Source organism: Saccoglossus kowalevskii, chromosome 2 (assembly GCF_978046115.1).
Source record: "Saccoglossus kowalevskii chromosome 2, keSacKowa6.1, whole genome shotgun sequence".
NCBI lineage: Eukaryota > Metazoa > Hemichordata > Enteropneusta > Harrimaniidae > Saccoglossus > Saccoglossus kowalevskii.
The window spans coordinates 16,412,306-16,433,062 of record NC_140642.1 but is presented as its reverse complement, the minus strand read 5'-3'; the positions used below and the strand labels follow the sequence as shown (position 1 = coordinate 16,433,062).

The following is a 20,757-nucleotide window of genomic DNA, read 5'->3' as shown; positions in this document are numbered from 1 at the left end:
CCCTCTATATTGCAATTCTAGGAATTAACCCCATAAGTGCATCCATTTCCCACCTTGGTATCACCCACCCCTGAAAACAAACTCTTAATACCACGCTGAAGCGTTTGGTAATAATACAACCCATACATATTTAGTTCAAAGTTGATGGGAGAATGTGAACATGAATTCTCTTGCCTAAGCACTCAGATATTGTTAATAGTCACAAAGCAAGGCAGTATATTGCATTACACACCATGAATATCTTGTTGTTGCTCAGGACTAACACCCCGGGATATGTTGCCTGAACACTGAATTGAATTGCTTGAATATGCGAACATCATGAATACTGAAACACCGTAAAACAGATGTCGCCTAGTCAGACTGAAGTCAGTACTGTGCTACTGGTACCATGTCCGTAAAAATGCCCTTAAATAAAACATTTACTTGATATATTCAATAAATATTGGAATCGTATATTTCCCTCTGGAAGTGAACCCCCCTCCCCCTCACCATCCAATTAAGACAGTATACTTCAGTCAGTCTTGGCCTCGAAAGAAACACAGAACAAAAACTGCATTTAGGCTGTGTCGATACCACTGAAGAAATTATTAGACCTAGCCTTAGTATTTCATCATAGAAAGCATATAGATAGTGAGAGAGAAAAATGAAATTGTGGCTGACTCGAGCCCGTAACAGGGTAGTAACAATTCATCTCGGCGACTATTCACTTCAATATTTTTACCATTAACTACGATGAACCAGACACCGAGCCCAACTACCCCCGACTTCCCGGTAACGACAATTGTATGTAGGCATACATATTGCACAACACAACTTTGGCAGTAAACTTGCGCGGCATGTCTGGATTGTATGACAAATACGGTTTTACAAATTACAAGTACAAAGTGCACGTTCCATAAATCGTTCATGTGTTTTTATCACTGGTAATTTTTACCTTAAACATGAGAGTAATAATTTGTCGTCCACTGTATGTGTTCTCAATGACGGCTGTATGCATCGAGCAATCTCGCTTACCACAACACCAATTACCACTGTAACTAACCAGTTCATAAAGGTGTACCATGTAAAGGAAATCTATTTACATATAGTGAAAGTAAAATATTTAGATAACAGAAAAAATATATAATTGCGCATTGAATCGATGTATTAATGGACACACATCTGAGAATGACATAATTTGCAGTATATACTAACCTTAAATATGGGTTTGGGATGGTATCTTCGGCTGTGGGAAACCACAGAGCCGAGGAATACGAATATCCCCCATGTCAGTCCAACGGTTACACCGGAATAAGCACCCCTGAAAGTATATGTAAGCACCTTTAAATCTCTGTGCTATTTGTTTTCACATACTCAAAAACGATTATTTATATTCATTAAAGTTAATTCATAAGTCCATGGTCACGCAACAACGGTCAAATCAGTATGAGAAATATAATGACAAACATGAAGTAATTATATCAGGTGTTTAAAAAAAGAACGGCACAGCTTACCCTAACCACATACGACATCTGCTTCCAGGTCATGGTCGCGTGAACGGGAAAATGCGAAATTACTGTTAAGGTGTGGACAATCGGTGATATTACTTTTTTCATATGCCTGGTAGAAAACCGACCAAATACTAGTAATCTGCCACTCATGAATAGACGGCGGATTTCTTTTTCTTTTTATATGGTGGAATATTCGTCTAAAATTAATGCGCAGTCCCTCAAGAAAATATGACTCCACTCTATATTTTTTCTGTGCGGCCTGGCCTATTTATTTACTAAGCAAGTTTAAAAAATTCAGTGTTGAAAATCGTTTACTTACCACGTGTTGGCTCTAGGAAAGCACATGCCCAGTGTGAACGCGCCAAGTACGGGACCTCCTGTTACACCAATTACTTTAGAGGTAATAACGATTAAGGTACCAAGGTAACGAATTCCAAATGCCAAACCAATGACAATAGTGCCAAATACAAAAGCTTTTGAAGAAACAAAAATGAATTAGTGTATTAAATCACGAAAATAACAATTCATTTATAACGATTTCCCCCCACTATTGACCAGTACGTACTAATTATTTTGGATATCACCGTGTCCTTTGCATCATTTTCGGAGAGAGTTTGTTCGGATTGTTTGCTTCTCCATTTCCGCCAGGGAAGGATCACATCTCTAAGAAGCACTGCAACAGCAGCGTTCAGACCAGAGGAGACTGAACTATGGTATATAAAACGCATTACCGTTAATTACAATGTATTCATTTTGTAATAAAACCACATGATATGTTGATCGTCGTGTCATAATTTGTTTTCCAGTTTGAATGGGTTCAGTATTATGTTATAATGCGGGCTTCAGTCTAGTGGTAAACTGCATATTGTAACTGCGGGTGAAACTCTGAGACACAACGTTTACATGTAGAGTAACAACGTAATAGTATATTGGGGTTTGTGTTCTTCTCGGATGAATTCTTTTTGTGATACCCATGCAGAAGCTTATATTGAAATCCCATCTAATTACCATAGTGTGACGTAATGACAGAAATGTAACATGTATTAGTTAAGTGAAAATACTTTTCAGTATTATAACCATCAAAAACAGGTAATCATTTGTCTACCGTAAAACCAATGGGAAGTTTGTGATTAACAGTTTACTGTCAGGCTTGTTATTTATTCATGTTATACCAAATAACCAACTACGTGCCTTAGTGATCCTGCGAATAAACATGAGACGAACAAGCCTTGTATACCGTATATATGACCCAGGTTAGCACTGACAAAGTACACCAATATCTAGTAAAAACAATACAATGTAATGATGAGTCATTATTTCACAAAAGTTGTATACAATTTGTGGAAGCGGAAACTGAAACTTGCGATGCGATGTATGAGGTTTTTTTGGACATCTACTTACCTGATCTGGGGTTGCATAGTTCGGTACATATCTGGTGTCTATCATTGTTATTGTGTTATCTAGAACATGTGAGTAATATTCATTATTGCAGTTCAGTTCTCAGTATCGGCGTCCAGATTGTTCACAGAATGTCACCATACGTTCAGTTGTTATTTAAAGTCAGTATTATAAACCAAATATTAAAATAATTATTAATTACTTACTCCAGATATATGTGCTGTTTATTGCTGGAAAAAGCGGCATGATGTCGTCTGTGCAATAAATGGGAAAACATATCATACAATACAATACAATACAATACAATACAATACAATACAATACAATACAATACAATACAATACAATACAATACACATACGAAATTCGTTGGTTAATCAATGAGACTAAATGAATGATCACATCGAGAATAAGTATATGCTTATGTATTCTCATTGATAATTTGACCATATAGTTAATAACTTACTATCGTAGTATGCGAACAGCACAAGTCCAGTGATTATCGACATAACAATAAGGAATATAAAAAACGGGATGGCTAGTAAAAATGTTCTGTGAATAGAACAAACATATCAACACCCAAAAAAAGTAATATATTTCCTGTTTGCTTTGGTCATTGTAACATTGTTTGATGTAAAAGACAATGTTATATTAGAACATGGTAACATATTAAAAAGACACTAATTTATTATAACATTCATTTAATTAAAAAGAGATATATAGATTAGCATGAAACATCCTTTGAAATTAACTTGACAATAACAGTGTTAAGTCTATCAGGGTAATATTCACGTTAATGTATTACTTTTGTGCATGTCGTGTTGACTTTGAAGCAAGAATTCTTTGCACTGCGCCTTGGTTTGTACTTCCAGCCATGTGCTTAAAAGCCTGACCAATCATCAAAGACCAAAATGAATATCGGAGAGTTGGATCAGGATCCCATCTGTAAACAAGTTCATGCATTACTGTATACAGCACTGATATCAGTAAAAACTCGCATTGGACATAACTATCCTCCTAGGTTGTCACGTAAATGCTAATGAGACGAACTGAAAGTTTAAATCATAGCTGCTGAAAAAATATACAATATGTTACTATCAATATCAAAGGTATATTTATATACCAAATGAAATTACATTTGAATCATTTTCGTTTAACTACAAAAACGGGACATATACCTAAACACATAAAATAACACATCAATCATGAAGCAACTACAGTGTGGGCTCACAGTTGAATAATGTTTGAGCTTATCATTTTATTTGTTATACTCTCCCTATTGGATACTATAGAGTATAATGTCGATGACACACATTAACATATGATACCATTCGGTTTACTTAACTCACTCAAATAAATCAAGTCTTCCATGCTCATTGTTGTACGCCATGACTTCTGCCATACCCCCAGCTTTAATCGTACCAATAACCAGGACAGCTAGAACAGATGACATCATAATGATACACTGAAACACATCTGCCCATATAACTGCCTTCATGCCACCCTGAATGAAATAAAAACAATGGTTAAGGCAAAGGTACCACACATACATATATAAATAGATAGCAATAAATGTGTAGTAATAGCTTAGATGAATGTCACAAAGCAACCGTTTTGCGTTGTATGCATAGAATAATACATATATTCATCTTGAAGGCTAGATCATCAATCATGTGAAGTTTCCCGCACACACCGAGCTGGCTTTATAAGTTATAACAACGTAATAAACTCGCTATGGTGGTGTGGAAATTAGAATCTAGACCAGTGAACAACTTGAACGGAAACTTATTTTCATTTGTATTCGACTGATTATTATTCACATTGTGGTTATTGTATAATTATACTTTATAAAAATATTATTTTTACTAAACACAAATACCAAAACTAGAAAATTATACTCACTATGGTAGTATAGAAAGTACAAATCAGACCAGTGGCTAATACTGTAATCCAGTATTCAACTCCTTGAGCTTGAAAATAAATATTTGAACTGAACACATTATCCATGCACTAGTGTTACACTGAAAGCGCGGTGGTCGTCGCGCAGCGCGTGTTCGAATTTCATGTAAATAAACAATGTATTTTACACGCGTTGTATACGTCGCCATGAGTCCCATATCGAACAGGATGCGGCACGACGGCTGCCGCCCTTGAAATATTCAGTAGTGGTGGGATTCTTGCAATAAACCACTATTCCCCAAAACTGTACTTTGGTGGTGATGTGTGCTCCAAAAATCGCAAATATATTGTTTCTCGTTGCTAGGGAGTGACAAAGGTGTATTTTAATATATATCTGTATCTAAATACCTGCTTGAAATGCAATAGCTGGTCCTACCAGTGTTGTTGCCATGTATATAATTACCCACAACAGGAACAATGAGGAAATCATGATTCGAATAATAAAGTGAAACCGTAGACTGAAATACTGAAAAAAAACCAAAACCGATTGTAGTGCACTGAATATCACATTACTATAAGTCAGACGTCTGATTCGTGTTTCTGGTCATTACATAAAATTTACCTCGTATATGCTGATAATATCAAGTCCACGGACAAGAGGCACAAAGGTGAAGGCGCAGATAACATGCCCGATAACTATACCCACTGTACTCAAAATGAACTGAATACCGAACAGGAAACTCTCTGCGGGCAATCCTAATATAGCTATCGAGGATGCTAAAGAAACAAAATAGGAAGTTGCTATCGGCAGGGCTCTCATTTTGCGATTTGCAAGTAGATATCTGAAATGATATGTATACAAGTATTTAGTAGCCAATCAACAAACTTACAAGAATGCACATGACATTGCTGAAAAAAATCATTTCAAAACACAAATGATTGAAAATATGGTCGGACTAGTTGTAGTTGTTTTTCAGATTGAAATATACGTTTTTTAAGCGTTACTGCCGTCTTTTATACTTGTTTTTGAAAAAGAAGGCTTCCGATTAGGAGGAAATCAAAATCCTTGGAAATATCAACACACGATTTATATGTACATTAGAAGTATGCAGTCAATCATAGACACATCAACCGTTGTATAAATTGCCCACTTTTGCAGATAATACTAGTAGCTTCACGGTGAGTGGCTTTCGCGGTAAGTGGGTTTCGTATCTGGTGGGTTTCGTGGCGAGTAGGGCTTTATCTCAGTACCTGGTCCTATCATCCTTGTTGAGAATTAAAGTTTAATGTTTCTTGAACAACTGGCGCTATTCTGGGAATACCATCCTGCCGGAGTTCCAAAATAAGACCCATGCTCTGATAATGCCTCTAGTTTCAAAGACCAATAAACATTACCGTTATGATCTTATAGGTGTTACAAAAGATAGTTGAATATTGTTTATTGAAATTAATAATCCCCATAACCGGTTTCCAATATAAATAAATTGTAGTACGTTACAAACTGTATAACTCAGTCTCAACAATGAAAAAAAGGAATGTATATACATATTTACATTGCTAATGCATTGCAATACAACTAATTCAAATTGAAAGAAATTGCAATATAAAATATTCCATCAGTATTACTTCTCAAAGGCATATTTTGCGGCCAGTGTTATTTACGAAAATATTTGTTTATAATTTTATAAACTTGCTTGGCAATACCCACCCCAACGGTTTTAGGTTCATGCGCTGCAAGTTACAGAGCATGTTCATTTGTACCTAAGTGGCCATCCCCCAGCAAATAATTAAGTCAATGCGTTTTTGATATTGAAATCGCGAAACTATCCGTTTTTACACAATCTGGAATATTCGAATTATTAAAGGAAGTACAGGATGTCGAAGCTGAAATAACCAAGAACCAATACATACCAAAAATCTCAAAAGTGAATTTTCGTGGTGTATTTTAAGTCTAATCGGACCGGAAGTAGGAATTTGTTAGTACCCAAAATAACATATTTTAGTATAAGTAAGTAACAACTTGTCAATAATTATGGGATTATTTGTAAGCATAAGATTGTTATGTGAACTCCGTTCATTAATGGAATACTGGGCGATGACGCGATTTTCAGGGCCTAACTGATTCAGACTCCAATATTGACTATGTCCCAGACTGTTTACTAGTACCAACCTAATTACTTCAGAATAGTACACAAATCAGCAAATGTCAGTTACCCATAACAATGAGAACCGGCCACAGAACCAAAACTGTCAGCCTTCGCCACCCACAGCATCGATATGATTTTACATTGCATAGAAATGAACACTAAATGCAGCTATCTCAGCCAGCAATCGAATCAGCAATCTTCATGATTGATGTAACTGGTATTTCTACCTATTTGCTTACTGGTCTGTAAGTGAATGTTGTCAAGTTCGAAAGTGTGTTTTAACGTACAGTGACGCGAACATTATTGCTACAATTTTGGGCTTGAACATGTTCTATATTCACCCAAAACAACAACGAACCTGAAAAAAAATCTGTGTCTATAAAAATCAAGTCATATCTCCCGTGCGTTTCCGATCGAGGTCGGGCCAATCTACCATGATTGTTTGCTTATCATCAATTCAACCAAAATATTGGACGTGAATCCCTCTGACGACGAAAACGATGATAATAACCAAGGGGTGGGAGATTTTTTACCTTGGCGATAGCGACCCAATAGATTCCGGGACACGCAGTGATCAGTGAGGATTCAAATGACACACACTAGGATTGCCCTTATAATCTCTTTTGTTGGTTCGTGCGTGTGTATGATTTCCAGTGTTTTCACATATTATTTCTTCTTTGATTTTTTTGATTTTCATTACAGAGCAAATTGACCTGAAAGTTGGGGTAACTTTTCACCAGCAACAGCTTTTAACTGCTCTGTGTTTTTTGGGGGAGCTTGGCTGATTTTGTCTATACTTGACAGGCAGATCGTACCGTCATTAATTCAAAAAGAAATTGGCCCACTGCTGCCATGGCAACAGTCAAAAACTGATTTTTTGAATACTTTTGCCCCAAATGTATTACTTCCTACCAGTCTTGCAATAGCAATAGCAAGAGATCACTGGCGCCGATATTGTTACACTGTATCAACGTAATCCCAACGCAACTTTGAACTTTGAATGAACTGTAGTAAATGCTGCCTTCAATCTAGAAAATACTATGCAAAACGGTTGGAAATAATAAATTTAACAACAGAATACGTCCTAACAATAAAATAAAGTAACTTCTAATGACTGAATGTTTTTTGCGAACATCGTATATGCGACTCAATTTTAGTTAGCCAAAAACATGTCACTTGCTTGCTTTTTGAGTGGAGCAGATCCCCAACCAGCCTACCGGCTTGTTCTGTTTATCTCTGGTGCGACTGCAGTCTTTGGAACAAACTTGAGGGACTCTAAAACGCAATTTAATGCATGTGAATTTCCCAACAAAGTTTTAAATGTTTTATCTGTCTGTGGTGTCGCACTGGTGTGGAAAGCTGTCGAATAAAATGGTGACAACCTTCGAGCGCATTGTTATGCTAATTTAATTTACGGCATGTTAGTTGACAAAGAAATAAAGATTTCTTGAATTTTCTCGGCGATACTACGTGAATTTGAACCAAGATTTTATCAGCAAGACTCAGAGTACGACAGACAGTGATAGCCACTGAAACATTATTGAAGGCAAATGAACATGTCAGGCAAAAAGACAAGTTTCGAGTCGTGGCATAAAATGGAGGCATATACTATTTTTACTCTTGAGGGGAATGGAAATCAGTTGATTTAAGGGTGTCACAATAAGTAAGAGAGTAAATCGTTTTTATGCTACCAAAACATGCCGACCTTGAACGTACGTTTTGGACTTTAGTACTATGTCATTTTTGTTTGATTACCTAACGTGTTTAGGTTCATGTGCTGCAAGTTACAGAGCACATACCAAAGCGACCGTCTTTCAGAAAATAATGAAGCAAATGCATCGAAATCGAATCGAAATCGCGAAACTCACATTTTTTACGCAAACTGGGAAGTTCGAATTACTAAACAAAGTACATGACAACAAAAGTGAAATATCCAAGAACCAACACATACGAAACATTATATCTCAAAAGTGAATATCCGTGGTGTGTTTTAAGTCTAACTGGATCATAAGTGGACATTTGTTAGTACTCTAAATATCCAAACATATTTTAGTATAAGGTAGTAACTATTACTTACTCGGAAGTGGTTTTCTGTCCACCTTTAGCAAAAGCATGGTAAACTCCTGTTGCAGTCGATACTGCCAGCATAGCAATAAACACTATCCAGTCAACCACACCAAATGAAATGACATCATTTGACGCCATATTTGATGTTAGGGTGGGGAGCGGCTACTATTGGCAGTCAACCTAATTCAATGATTAATGTCATTAATATCAGTTTTAATTGACAGACTTATCGTACGAAAACAAGTCACAACGTGACGAAAACAACGTTGCTATACGACATACATGGGACATAGGTACTAGTGTCTGTGTTGTTTACACTCGTGCGCAAAGGTGTTATCATTCCGTCTTCCATGTATCAACTGACCTGTATTCTAGACGTGAAGCGGTTAAATTGATAAGGTACTCACCACTTAATGACCACGTATAACAATACGATTCTAACTTCCTATAACATTATCCTCGAATACGCATACGTGTGAAAGACGTATAGTATTTGGCTAATAAGTATGTTATAAATGTTCCGATTTTGTATTAGGATTTGTACTTTGATCTGTATACGGGATTTATTTGGGATTCCGTCTCGTGTTTATACAGTGCTGTTTGTATAGATAACAAAATTGAACCTTGAACTGTTACACAAAGACATCATTATTAATGCAGGTTATATCTAAAGTTGAGTGTGTTTATGTAAAAAAAGTATATTTCACAATTCCATAATAATAGATTTATTGAAAAAGTATAGTATTTTTTTATTTATTATGATCCAAACGTATTATATATCGATTTCATATCTTCAAACCGCCAAGTTATATAATTATAAAAAACAAATGTTTTTCCCTCTTTAAAATCAGTGTTTTAGGGAATGAACATAAATTACAAGGGAAGTTTGACTTTTTGATAGGTTTATTTGTGTTTTTCAACTAGTTTAATGTCACGCCACGTGAAACTATGAATAGTTGCAGGTAAATAAACACCAATACAAGTATAAATTTGTGCTAGTGTAGATTAGTGAGACAAAATGTCTTTGGTTGGTGGTATTATTACAATTTTCACAAGATAACTACATTGTCATTGGCTGAAAATTATATTGTCAAATCAAGTTGAATAGTGAAGACCTGCACCGGGCTACATTCACTATAATATAGTGTTTGTTTGCATCCAGTTCCTGCATTCGAGGTGCTCCATAACAATGGAATTATAACAGCACCTTCAATTAGGAACATACATGATTGTACAGTGTCATTTGTAAGAAGACTTTACATTGGAAAAATCACAAGCGGTGTCTATCATAACTTAATTTTGCACCCCTTCTGTAAAAGGAAAGAAGATACTGATGATACTGATCATGATGATGATGATGTCACCCGAGTAGGACGTGCCATCACTGCGCTCCCGCTTTACAAGCTTTTCCGAAGTTTGTAGACATATTTTTTGGAACCCAAAAGAGAAAAATCAACCTTTTTGGCTACCGAGTGCTAACTCGGTACTGGCAAAAAGCAAAATGGCGTCCCAACCCGATGCCGAAGATAGAGCAACCCAGTCACTTGCTGGCCTAACAAGAAAACACGCCATTAAGTGTGAATCGATTGATGGGACAAGGATTGAAATTTACTTAGAGGCTATTGCCGGGATTACTGGACCTAAGAATATTGTAGCGGCATCAAGAGTGAATGGTTCCGTGATTGTTTTTTCTTAGCTCGGTCACCTGGGTGAATGACATCTGCACTAGAGGTTTAGAGGTGAGTGGATATTCAATACACGTAGAGCCACTAATTAAACCTGCAACAATAATCGTTGTCTCCAGTGTACCACCGTTTATACCTGACGCGCTTATTCATAATGAACTATCACGATTTGGTAAAGTTATAAGCACTATTTGATCTATACCACTGGGATGTAAGAACGAGGCCCTAAAACATGTATAATCTTTCCGGAGATACGCATTTGTACTACTGGATTCTGATGGGGTGAACCATATGGACAAACGGATGTACAATTTCAAGAAAAAAGCTACAAAGTTTATTTGTCAGCAGACCAAATGAGATGTTTTAAATTCCAGCAAACAGGTCACATACAAAGAAACTGTCCAAACTTACGACAGTCAATTGAAACACCTGACAACGATACTACCATTGTCGCCACTGAGCATCCGAACAACAAAACATCTGCCCACGTAGATCAACAGCCAACCAATGACCGTGTACCAACGACTGGACCCATGAGCAACAATGAGCTAACCAACAAATTAAACACCGAGCCAAGAACGAAACGATTGTTGCCAAGACTGAACGGAGGCGTAGTGAAAGAGCTTTTGTAAGTATCTTGTTGTCGCTGCAAAATAAACTAATTGGTCGCCATTTTTTTGACTAAAGTGTTGTCTCCTATCTTTGGGTGTAAGCAAATGACTGCTAGACAGTGTTTTTTCCGTTTTTAATTGTCTGGATGAGAACTTTATGTAAGTCCGTGCCTATGATAGGCCAGAAGGTTCGGTAAAATTTACACAGTAAGCTGTCGATGCCAGGACTGCGGTCTGTTGAGAGTTGGCTAAAGGCTTTGGTAAATTCGTCGTACGTAATTTCGCTTTCGGAATTTTTGCAGTCGGTTTGATCGAGTTGTGGTAATTGGTTCAAGAGTTGTGTCTGGAATGTGTCGTCAACGATATCTGGGGTGTACAAGGATTGATAAAAGTTGTATATTATATTGCGTATTTCATGTGGGTCTTCTGCCCAGTGTTAGAATGCCGTCGGAGGTTGAAGACAAATTTGTTCGAAATATCGCTGTTCTCGAGTAGTTGATGACGGGCTCGTACGGCCGCTCCTTTGCTTTCTGTTTGGATTATTTGTGTAAGAGTTCTTTTCTTTTCCTTGTATTCGTTAAGTATCTCATTGTTCAGGTGAATGTTTTTTTCAAGCTCTTGGATCTCTTCTTCGAGTTCTGTTTTTGTTCTCCTTTAAGCCAGTGTGCTTAGATGTGCAGTATTGCTGAGTAAGTAGTTTAATTTTCCACTTTCCGATTTCTCACCACGTAATTAAATTATCAAGGTTGCCTTCCTCCTTGCGCCATTGTGCCCAGAAATTTTTAATAATATCTCTGTATTCTTTGTGTTTCAAGATATGTATGTTCATGTACCAGATTGGGCTGCGGGTTTTTATTTGCTTTTGTGACAGTACTAGTTTAACAAGTGAGTGATCAGAGAAAGCGAGTGACGAGTTTTTAATTGCAACTGTCTTAATGCGCGTTTTCATCCAGGTGTTTATGTAGATTTTGTTGAGGCGTGCTATGCTATTTTCCCTATGCCAGGTATAGTTTCTGTTGTTGCCATGGTGATAGCGCCAGCTGTCCGTGAGTTTATGTTTACTTATGAGGTTAGATAAATATCGTGCTGTGCGAGGTGCGGGTTCGGTGCTGTGAATTCTGTCTTGGTTTGGTTTAATAGTGCAGTTGAAATCTCCGCCGATAATTATTAGATCTTCGTTCAAGCCGAAGAGAAGTGTAGCAAGTTTAGTGAAGCAAGCAATGCGTTCACCAGGGTCCGTAGGTGCGTATATGTTGATGATGTTAGTTTGGATATCGTTGATCTTTACATTAACGTGTATTAAGTGTCCGGGGATTGGTTCAGATTTGCTGGTTATTTCTATGTTGGATTTTAGAGCGAATAAAATAGCTGCACCCGCACTGTACGTACTGTACGTGTTGCCCTTAACTGAGGTGGTTCGGTGGTGGTTCTTCCGGTTGATTTCAGGTGGATTCTTATTTTTAGTGATCATTTTGTAGATTCGAGCTTGTTGTGATTTTATTAGTGACTGTGATGATCGGTATTTCATTAGTTGTTTGGACAGTTCTCTGAGATTTGGGCCGGGTTGTATTCAATACAATTTTCTATAAACTTTTTTGAGTGTTTGACGTCTCATGCAGAAATTCCTTAATCGATGTAATGGATGCTTCGCATGATTGTGATATTTCTGACAAGCGGACATTACTGATTCGTTGTCGTAGAGTGGCAATGTTCTGTGTCGTAAGTGGTGAGTATGGACTACTTCCGATATTGTCCGATACAATCCCAGGCTCTACCAGTGGTGGCGTAGCAGGGGGCGGTGGCGAGGGAGGCAATGGCAAAAATCATTCACGAAAGTCAAACATGCAGCATACCACGACGACAGATCACCGACAATATTTAGTACATACGTGACACCATATACTTCGCCAATACCAACTCGCAATTCTCACTTTGGATCAGAGAAAAGCCTTCGATCGTGTGTGCCACCATTACCTGTTCAATACCCTCGCAGCTTACCTAATTTTATTAATTTCATCAAGATACTGTATACAGATATAGAATCGCTCATCCACATTAATTGCTCATTTACATCGCCGCTTAACATTCATCGAGGAATACTCCAGGGATGCTCTCTCTCTTGGGCCAACTATACGTCATCGCATTGGAACCACTTCTAAACAACATAAGAAAACAAATCTCCCACCAACAATACCCTCTTTGCCTAAAGCCAACACAAGTTTAGCCGCGTATGCACACGACATTGAAGTTTTACTTACAAAATATGACCACTTCGACAAGTCAAAAGACTGCCTCAAAGTATACGAAAAAGCATCAAACGCGAAAGTCAACCTCGAAAAATCAGAAGATTTGTGGTCTGGTAGCTGGCGCAGACGCACAGACAACCCACTGGGAATATCGTGGAATACAGAAGGACTCAAAGTTCTAGGGGTTTTCCTAAGTAACAACGACACCTTTGCTCAACAAAACTGGTCACAACTATCACAAAAAAAGTAAAAAATGAAAAAATAAAAAGTTGGCCTGCGTTTGCTACATCCATGTCTTATCAACTGATTAGCCCGAAAATCCATCACCACCTTGCATATTTCTCTCCACCCAAGCCAATCATCCTGCTCCTACAGTCACTGTTTAACAATTTTGTCTGGCAGGGATGACACTGGACGCCTGCAGAAACACTCTAACTACCGTTAGACAAAGGAAGCCAAGGACTAGTTCACCTGCAATCACGCATTACGTCACTCCGTTTAGGCTTTATTCATTGATACCTGTACCTCGACTCTGACCATCTCACCTTTTACCCCATGGACTATTACTTCAGCCCGGTCAGAGACTTACACTACAAGAAAGAACTCTTGCTTACAACAGGAATAGACTACTGCAAAAATAAAATGCCTGACTATTATTTTGAATTACTACAATGCTGGAACGAGTTAGAAAAAATACATAAAAACAAACCCACCAACCTCATAGCTGCCCTTAATGAACCTCTTTTCCAAAACCCCATGATTTTACACCCAATACGTGGCTGCCCCTTTACTTAACACATCTAGCCGATGCCGGTATTACCAAAATCTGAGACCTTGTCAACAAGGGGGAAAACAGATGGCTTGGTTCTGCGGACTTCGACGGAAAAATAAGAATTAAATCCCTACGTATACTCGACATTACGCTCAAAATCACCCGCAATGCAATACCCATGGGCTTAAAAGCAATTATTAGTAATCACTTTAGACGCGAACAACCAAATGACACACCAGGTGTACGGTATACATTCCATCTACACCATTCAACGGACTTAAACCTCCCTATATACAAACTGAAAACGGGAGCCATATATAGTTACATAATCCTTGTAACACTACGCAAATCGCCTACCCGTAAGAATAGACACCGTATGGAGAGACTTGCTCAGTTTGCCGGACTGTACAACACCCATTTTAGAGCATGCTACTACCCCCCCCCCAATTACCTAGCGAGAGGGCGACCTCCAGTGGTGGATTCGTATACAACAGCTACATTTCTCTACAACGCCAGCTTCCACCCCACGGATGACTTCTTATTACATATCTTTTTTGTATGTCAGGCAATCCAACCCTTACTCACTTTTCTGACACAGCTGACGGCACACCTCATAAAGCCGGACAAAATCATACTTTATCAACCCACCACCTAAGTGCAGAACATTTGTGAACAGACATGCTCTTCGCCAATTCGTTTACAACACCAGTACAGTTAAGATGGCAATACACCTGAGCAGAAGAAAAAAAATGCAGCACCAGACAATTGTAGACCCACTTGAAATACTTAAAACCAGACTGCGATGAAGAATACAGCTGATGAATATGAATACTACAAACTTGAACAAGATATACAAAATTTCTGTGATATATGGGACATCAACAATTCACTATGCACAGTAACGAACAATGAACTTGAAATTAATTTCTAATTCTATCTTTGTACATATAATATGTAAATATATAAATACAAATACAAATCACCTTTTTTTCGACATTAACCCCCCCCCCCCCCACACACACACACACACACACACACGCGCGCGCGCGCGAACACGCCATCGTTGTTATACAAATAACACCGAATAAACGGCAAGGTAAAGACTATGTCTAAATATAGTAAATACGTACTGCGTGCGTGACTCGAACCGGCGCTCGCGTAACGAGTCACGCACGCAGTACGTATTTACTATATTTAGACATAGTCTTTACCTTGCCGTTTATTCGGTGTTATTTGCTTACTTTACTTCCTATGTCGACAGCAACTATGAGTTTAAAAATCGTTGTTATACATATCGACTTTATTGTTTTTACTTGTCCTTTTTTGCCCTCCCCCGCCCGTACACGTAATCACTGCTTGTACATAATGATTTTTGGTTTTACTCGTTTGTTTATATTTGTACATTTACTACTTTATACTTTGTAAATATTGACTTGTAATTTAGTACATTTTACGAATAAATGTTCCCTTTGAAGATGATGATGATGATGATGATGATGATGATGATGAAGATGATGATGATGATGATGTTCCGTTAAATAATATAATATAACCATGTATATTGTAGAATTTTCGACACTGGCGTTGGCATTACGTTATATATTCAGTGTGAATATGTTACTTGCAAATACTATTCAGTTGGGTTATTTTTTCTGGTGTAATTTAATTTAATTAAGTTTGTAATTTCAATTACATCATGGTAGTATATTTAAGTTTGTTTCACTTACAATCAGTTTATTATTAAGCCACATTATGACTTTGTGTTCAATAAGCAACCTATTATTACAGCACACTACATACAAATAACACTGTGAATATTCCAACCATAAGTATAGTTATTACTTCATTATTAAAAATTTAAACAAAACTAACCTTAGAAGTACGTAGTCTTTGGTGTTGGGAGTTTTCTTGGACACACATTAATAAGTGAAATCGCCATTCTATAAATTCAATGGACGGTGTCGACAACACCATACAAATGTCATATACATTCAGTGCTATGGACTAGCATTTACACGACCTGAGAAATGCATGCTGCATAAATTGTCGTACATCCCCCTAAGATATGACCTGCGTTATCAACAAATATTATAGGCAAATGCAGTTCAATTGGTGTTACAGGTGTGTACGATCATACTTTTGTTTCCGCATTTGCATTCCATTAATATTTACTTTATAACACATATTTATTAACATTTAATTGACTATACTTATGCCTGTGTATTCCCGGGAATAATATTAATGCATAGTCTGTGATAGTTGAACTATTTCAGTAATGAACCTTGATGACTAGACTCGAACCTGTCATAGACAAATAACGTTTTGTTAGAGCAATGCAATTTGTATGACATCGACCATGTTCTAACGAAACTGGTAAAAAATTGGCATTGGCCTGAGATTCTTTGATTGCGTGTTACGTAACTTCAGTAAAGGTCAACAAAATAGAACCCTGTTTTCGTATGGTTATAATTGCAGAACATGTGTGGTCTTCAATTGCTAATGTGCATAGTTCAAATTCCGAACATATTTTATAGGACGTTCTACATTCATTGAAGAAAGACAAGTATTCGCCATGCCAGCTTTTAATTAAGTAGGTCATGTAAACAGTTTGACACCAAGGCTCAATTATTATATGATTTACGTGATTAACCGGTGAAATCTTGTTTTCAAAATGTTAGGAATTTGTTTAACATCGTCGACTATAAAAAAAATGAATCATGGCTGGGTCCACTATTGGTAGATATCCAATACGAGTTGCATAATTATTGCTTGGTGGTTTACTGGTGACGACGTCATCGAAAACACTTGAATTGTCATATAACTTATAGTTGGTGTGTCTCATTTGATTTGATTTTACGGAACACATTACTATGATTTTACATACTTTCACATTTCATAGGGCCTTGTGCGATATAAGAATGACTTTATTGCTAGGAGCTGCCACTCCGTGTGTTGTTAACATGCTGAATACTGCCCAAACATCTAATTATAATCTGTCCACATCTTTAATTGCTTAATTGACAGTCATTAAAACCGAACGGGGACTATTTCATTGACAACAATTTTAATACATTAAATCTTATTTCAAATAAATTAAGGTAGAGATGTAGTTTACCTGACATGTATTTTAATTAGTTAATTAGGAAACCAAGATCACCTCCCTTGTCCACAAAACTATATATTTTCGAAAAGCTTATTGTATGAATTTTAAAATTGTGGTAGTATTTTTTTATCGACACTGTAGTTTGAAAAATGCACAAAAATGTGCTTTTTTGGTCAAAAGTGATTTGAAAAAAATAACTTCTAAACCATGCTTCTGTTTCCTGTCAAAATTGATTTACGGGTACATCTGTTTACTATGAAGAAAGTGCCGTCTTGAAAACTGTCTACCAGTTGTCAATTTTGCAGAGCAGCAGCTCAAATTTCACTACTTCAAGTTTATGCATAAATTAACACCGAGGCTAGTTGTCTGTACGCCTGTTGTAACACTGTTCAACCAAAAACAATGCCCCAACGGCGTTTTGAAGATAAACACATTGTCAATCATTTGTGAAAATTTCAAAACAAAAGCTCAAAGCGTCTAGGAGCTATTTTTTTTAAAGTTCTGGGATGTGCTGTCATGAATTTGTTTTCGCGTATCTGTTGACCGACTTAATTAACTGATTATTAGCTGAATTGCTGTGTTATGTCTGTCATCGTTTAGGTCTATTTGAAGTTTTGGACGGAACTTGGCTCAGTGGTTTGGAACTAATTACAAGATACCGTCGCTATTCTGACATCCGTAGTTATTAATGTAGTGAACGATTAATCAAAAGATATGACGTATTCAGTACTTAGTGTGATTGGCTTTATGATTGAAGGTTACGCCCTAGAGTCTTTTACTGCTTTGTAATTGGTTAGAGTTTTGAAAATGAATAAAGAGAGTTTGAGTTGGTCTTGGCGAATACAGCACGATAGACGCAGTAGAGAGAGGGTGCAGTCCTAGAGAGTCGAGAGTCGAGTCGAGTCCGAGAGAGTCCAGGGGCGAGCCTTGAGGCAGTCCAGTCTTGGGCGAGTCTTGGTTCAGCCTTGCGAGAGTCTTGGGGATTTTTCCCCAGGGCGCTGTGTCTTATAGAGTGCTCGATTGACCGACTAAGACGAGAGCTGAAACGTATTTCGTTGTGTGTGCCTTATTTGACTGTAAAGTATAAGTGACTTTCCCGATCCCGTACCTCAAGGGGACGAGATAGAGAGACGAGACGAGATTCCCCCCGACAGTGTGGAGAACCCGAGAGAAAGAGAATTTACCCCTGATAGTGCACTAAAAAGAAGCTGAGATAATTGCTAATTTGCATAAAAATTCACTCAATAAGAAGTTTGCTAATGCTCATGTTTAAAATGGCTGTAACAGTTCCAAATTTAAATGTATTATCATTTTGTAAAATGTTAAATATAGTGCATAATATGGAGATCCCGTCATTTCTTTTTTTTTACCATGTTTCTTTTTTATTAGTTAAATCTTGCCAAGCATTCAAAAAAAGAGAGTGTTTGCACCTGTTATCTATATTTTAAAATCGACTTTTGAGTATGTTCCACTATTCACAATTCTACAAAATTTTAACAGTCTATAGCCAAGACTGTTTGGATAATAACAAGAAAAAAAAAATTACTCCCAAGTGCCCACGAACCTGCATCTCTACCTTAATGTAGCTAAATAAAGTTTGATTAGAATCAGTGTTTGGCTCAGATGAAGTTGATACATGGCTTATTTGTAAATACTCGGTGTTAGGTAGTAGTAGTAGTAGTGTGAGTAACAGTATCTCAAACATTATTGCTCAAGTTATGATGTGTGTATTACAATCTCCTGTTTGTAAAAGAGAAATGTACGGTCCCATCCAGATGGAAAATTTGACTAATTCTACATGCACGGAATTTGAATGTTTGGCAGATGTTTTAGCAAAACACAATATTATTATCACCGTAAAGTAAAATAGTATTAATACAAGCATAACGAGAGACGCGCAGTGACTATATTTTTTCATTTCGCTAAAACCATAAACCTTAGAAAAGTGTTTGGAGATTATAACAAAGGTTACATAAAAGGAATGCCTGATGCATATTTGCCGCGTATCCCTGTCTGTGCTAAAAGCAGACACAGTACAATGCAACAGGGTGCATTTTCATGTATAACTTCTCAGTATATACAGTGTTTTTCTCTGGCTTTATAAATACATGTGGTAAATGGTAGTTTTCATTGACATAACAGACACAGAACTCTTTATTCAAAGATTTCATTGAAGCCCTCTCACAACATTACAAACACAACTGGTAAATCTATTAGTCATGTGTCAGATTGAAACAAAATCCAGCCACAAATGTCTGAAATTCGGTTCCACAATTGCTTGATTTCCGTGCATTTTTACTACTACGATGGTTATAAATTAAATTCGTGTAGTGGGTACATGATATATTTTTAATATTTTAATCAAATCAGAGCGAGCATTTCTAGTCAACATATTGTAACACTTTTCACTTCGTGCATTAGTTTCAAGTCCAATGATGATCAATGTATGTCAACTTAACATCAAAGTTAAGTTCACTTTCTTCATACATTTGTAGCTTTCAAGTCCAAGTCGGCCATCTTGATTAGATAGTGAAATCAGTCAGATATAGCAGAACAGAATTCGTTATAAAGGAAATGTCCAGCAGTCGGCCCTTTTATTTCTAATCAAAGTTAGGTGAATCAAGGTCTCATGATGACCAATGTGTTTGCGAATTGTCTCAAAATATGTTTATGCATAACCGAGATCCTATTATGGGGAAGGCAACAATGCTTGTTTAACAGTAAAATGGTCACCAGCAGTCCTTCTTGAATTGGCTCTTAAAACAAATGTTTGTAAATATATCTACTATATAATAACTAGATTCATTTGGCCACTTTTTAGTCCGATTTGCGAAACAAATTGACCTGCATTAATGGTCAAGGATGTAAATGAGATCCGTAGAAACATACCGTGGAAACGATTTTTATGAGTTTTCAGCTCAAAGACGGCTGCAATTGAACCATCTTTCATTGGATTACTAAACATATGCGTTCCCGTCTATCCTCGGAAAATCTTAAAGGTATACGGTCCAAGTTGTTGATGCTTCTTTAACGAACATGCCACCTGTCCACAGTATAATCCACTCGTTGAATGAGCGTGCGCACGGCGGACACACTTACCAACATATATGTGGTAATCACCATTAGATTCAACATTGAGGTTCCGCCAATACAATAATCCCTATGAAGAAAATGAATCCATTGATTAGATCGTAGAAAATTTGCATTGAGCATTGATGACAACACTGTGCATGTTTGATTTCATTGTCACTGAACTTATGACAGGTGCATGGTAACCACACACGCAAAATACATGTATAGTCGAAGCTGTTTATTATTGATATAATGAACAAATGTATTG

General features: G+C 37.1%; 1 protein-coding gene across 1 annotated transcript; it reads right to left on the bottom strand.

The window, feature by feature from the left end:
- Window positions 1-1,707: 1,707 nt before the first annotated feature.
- LOC102809387 (sodium-dependent multivitamin transporter-like) lies at window positions 1,708-9,138 on the bottom strand. The gene is made up of 11 exons (XM_078008147.2): window positions 9,011-9,138; window positions 5,409-5,628; window positions 5,195-5,312; window positions 4,790-4,857; window positions 4,237-4,391; window positions 3,693-3,830; window positions 3,354-3,439; window positions 2,892-2,950; window positions 2,682-2,770; window positions 2,056-2,198; window positions 1,708-1,963 (listed from the first exon to the last, which is right to left on the bottom strand). Exons 1-11 carry the CDS (start codon window positions 9,136-9,138, stop codon window positions 1,806-1,808), a joined length of 1,362 nt encoding a protein of 453 aa, XP_077864273.2. The 3' UTR covers window positions 1,708-1,805.
- Between the last annotated feature and the right edge of the window lie 11,619 nt (window positions 9,139-20,757).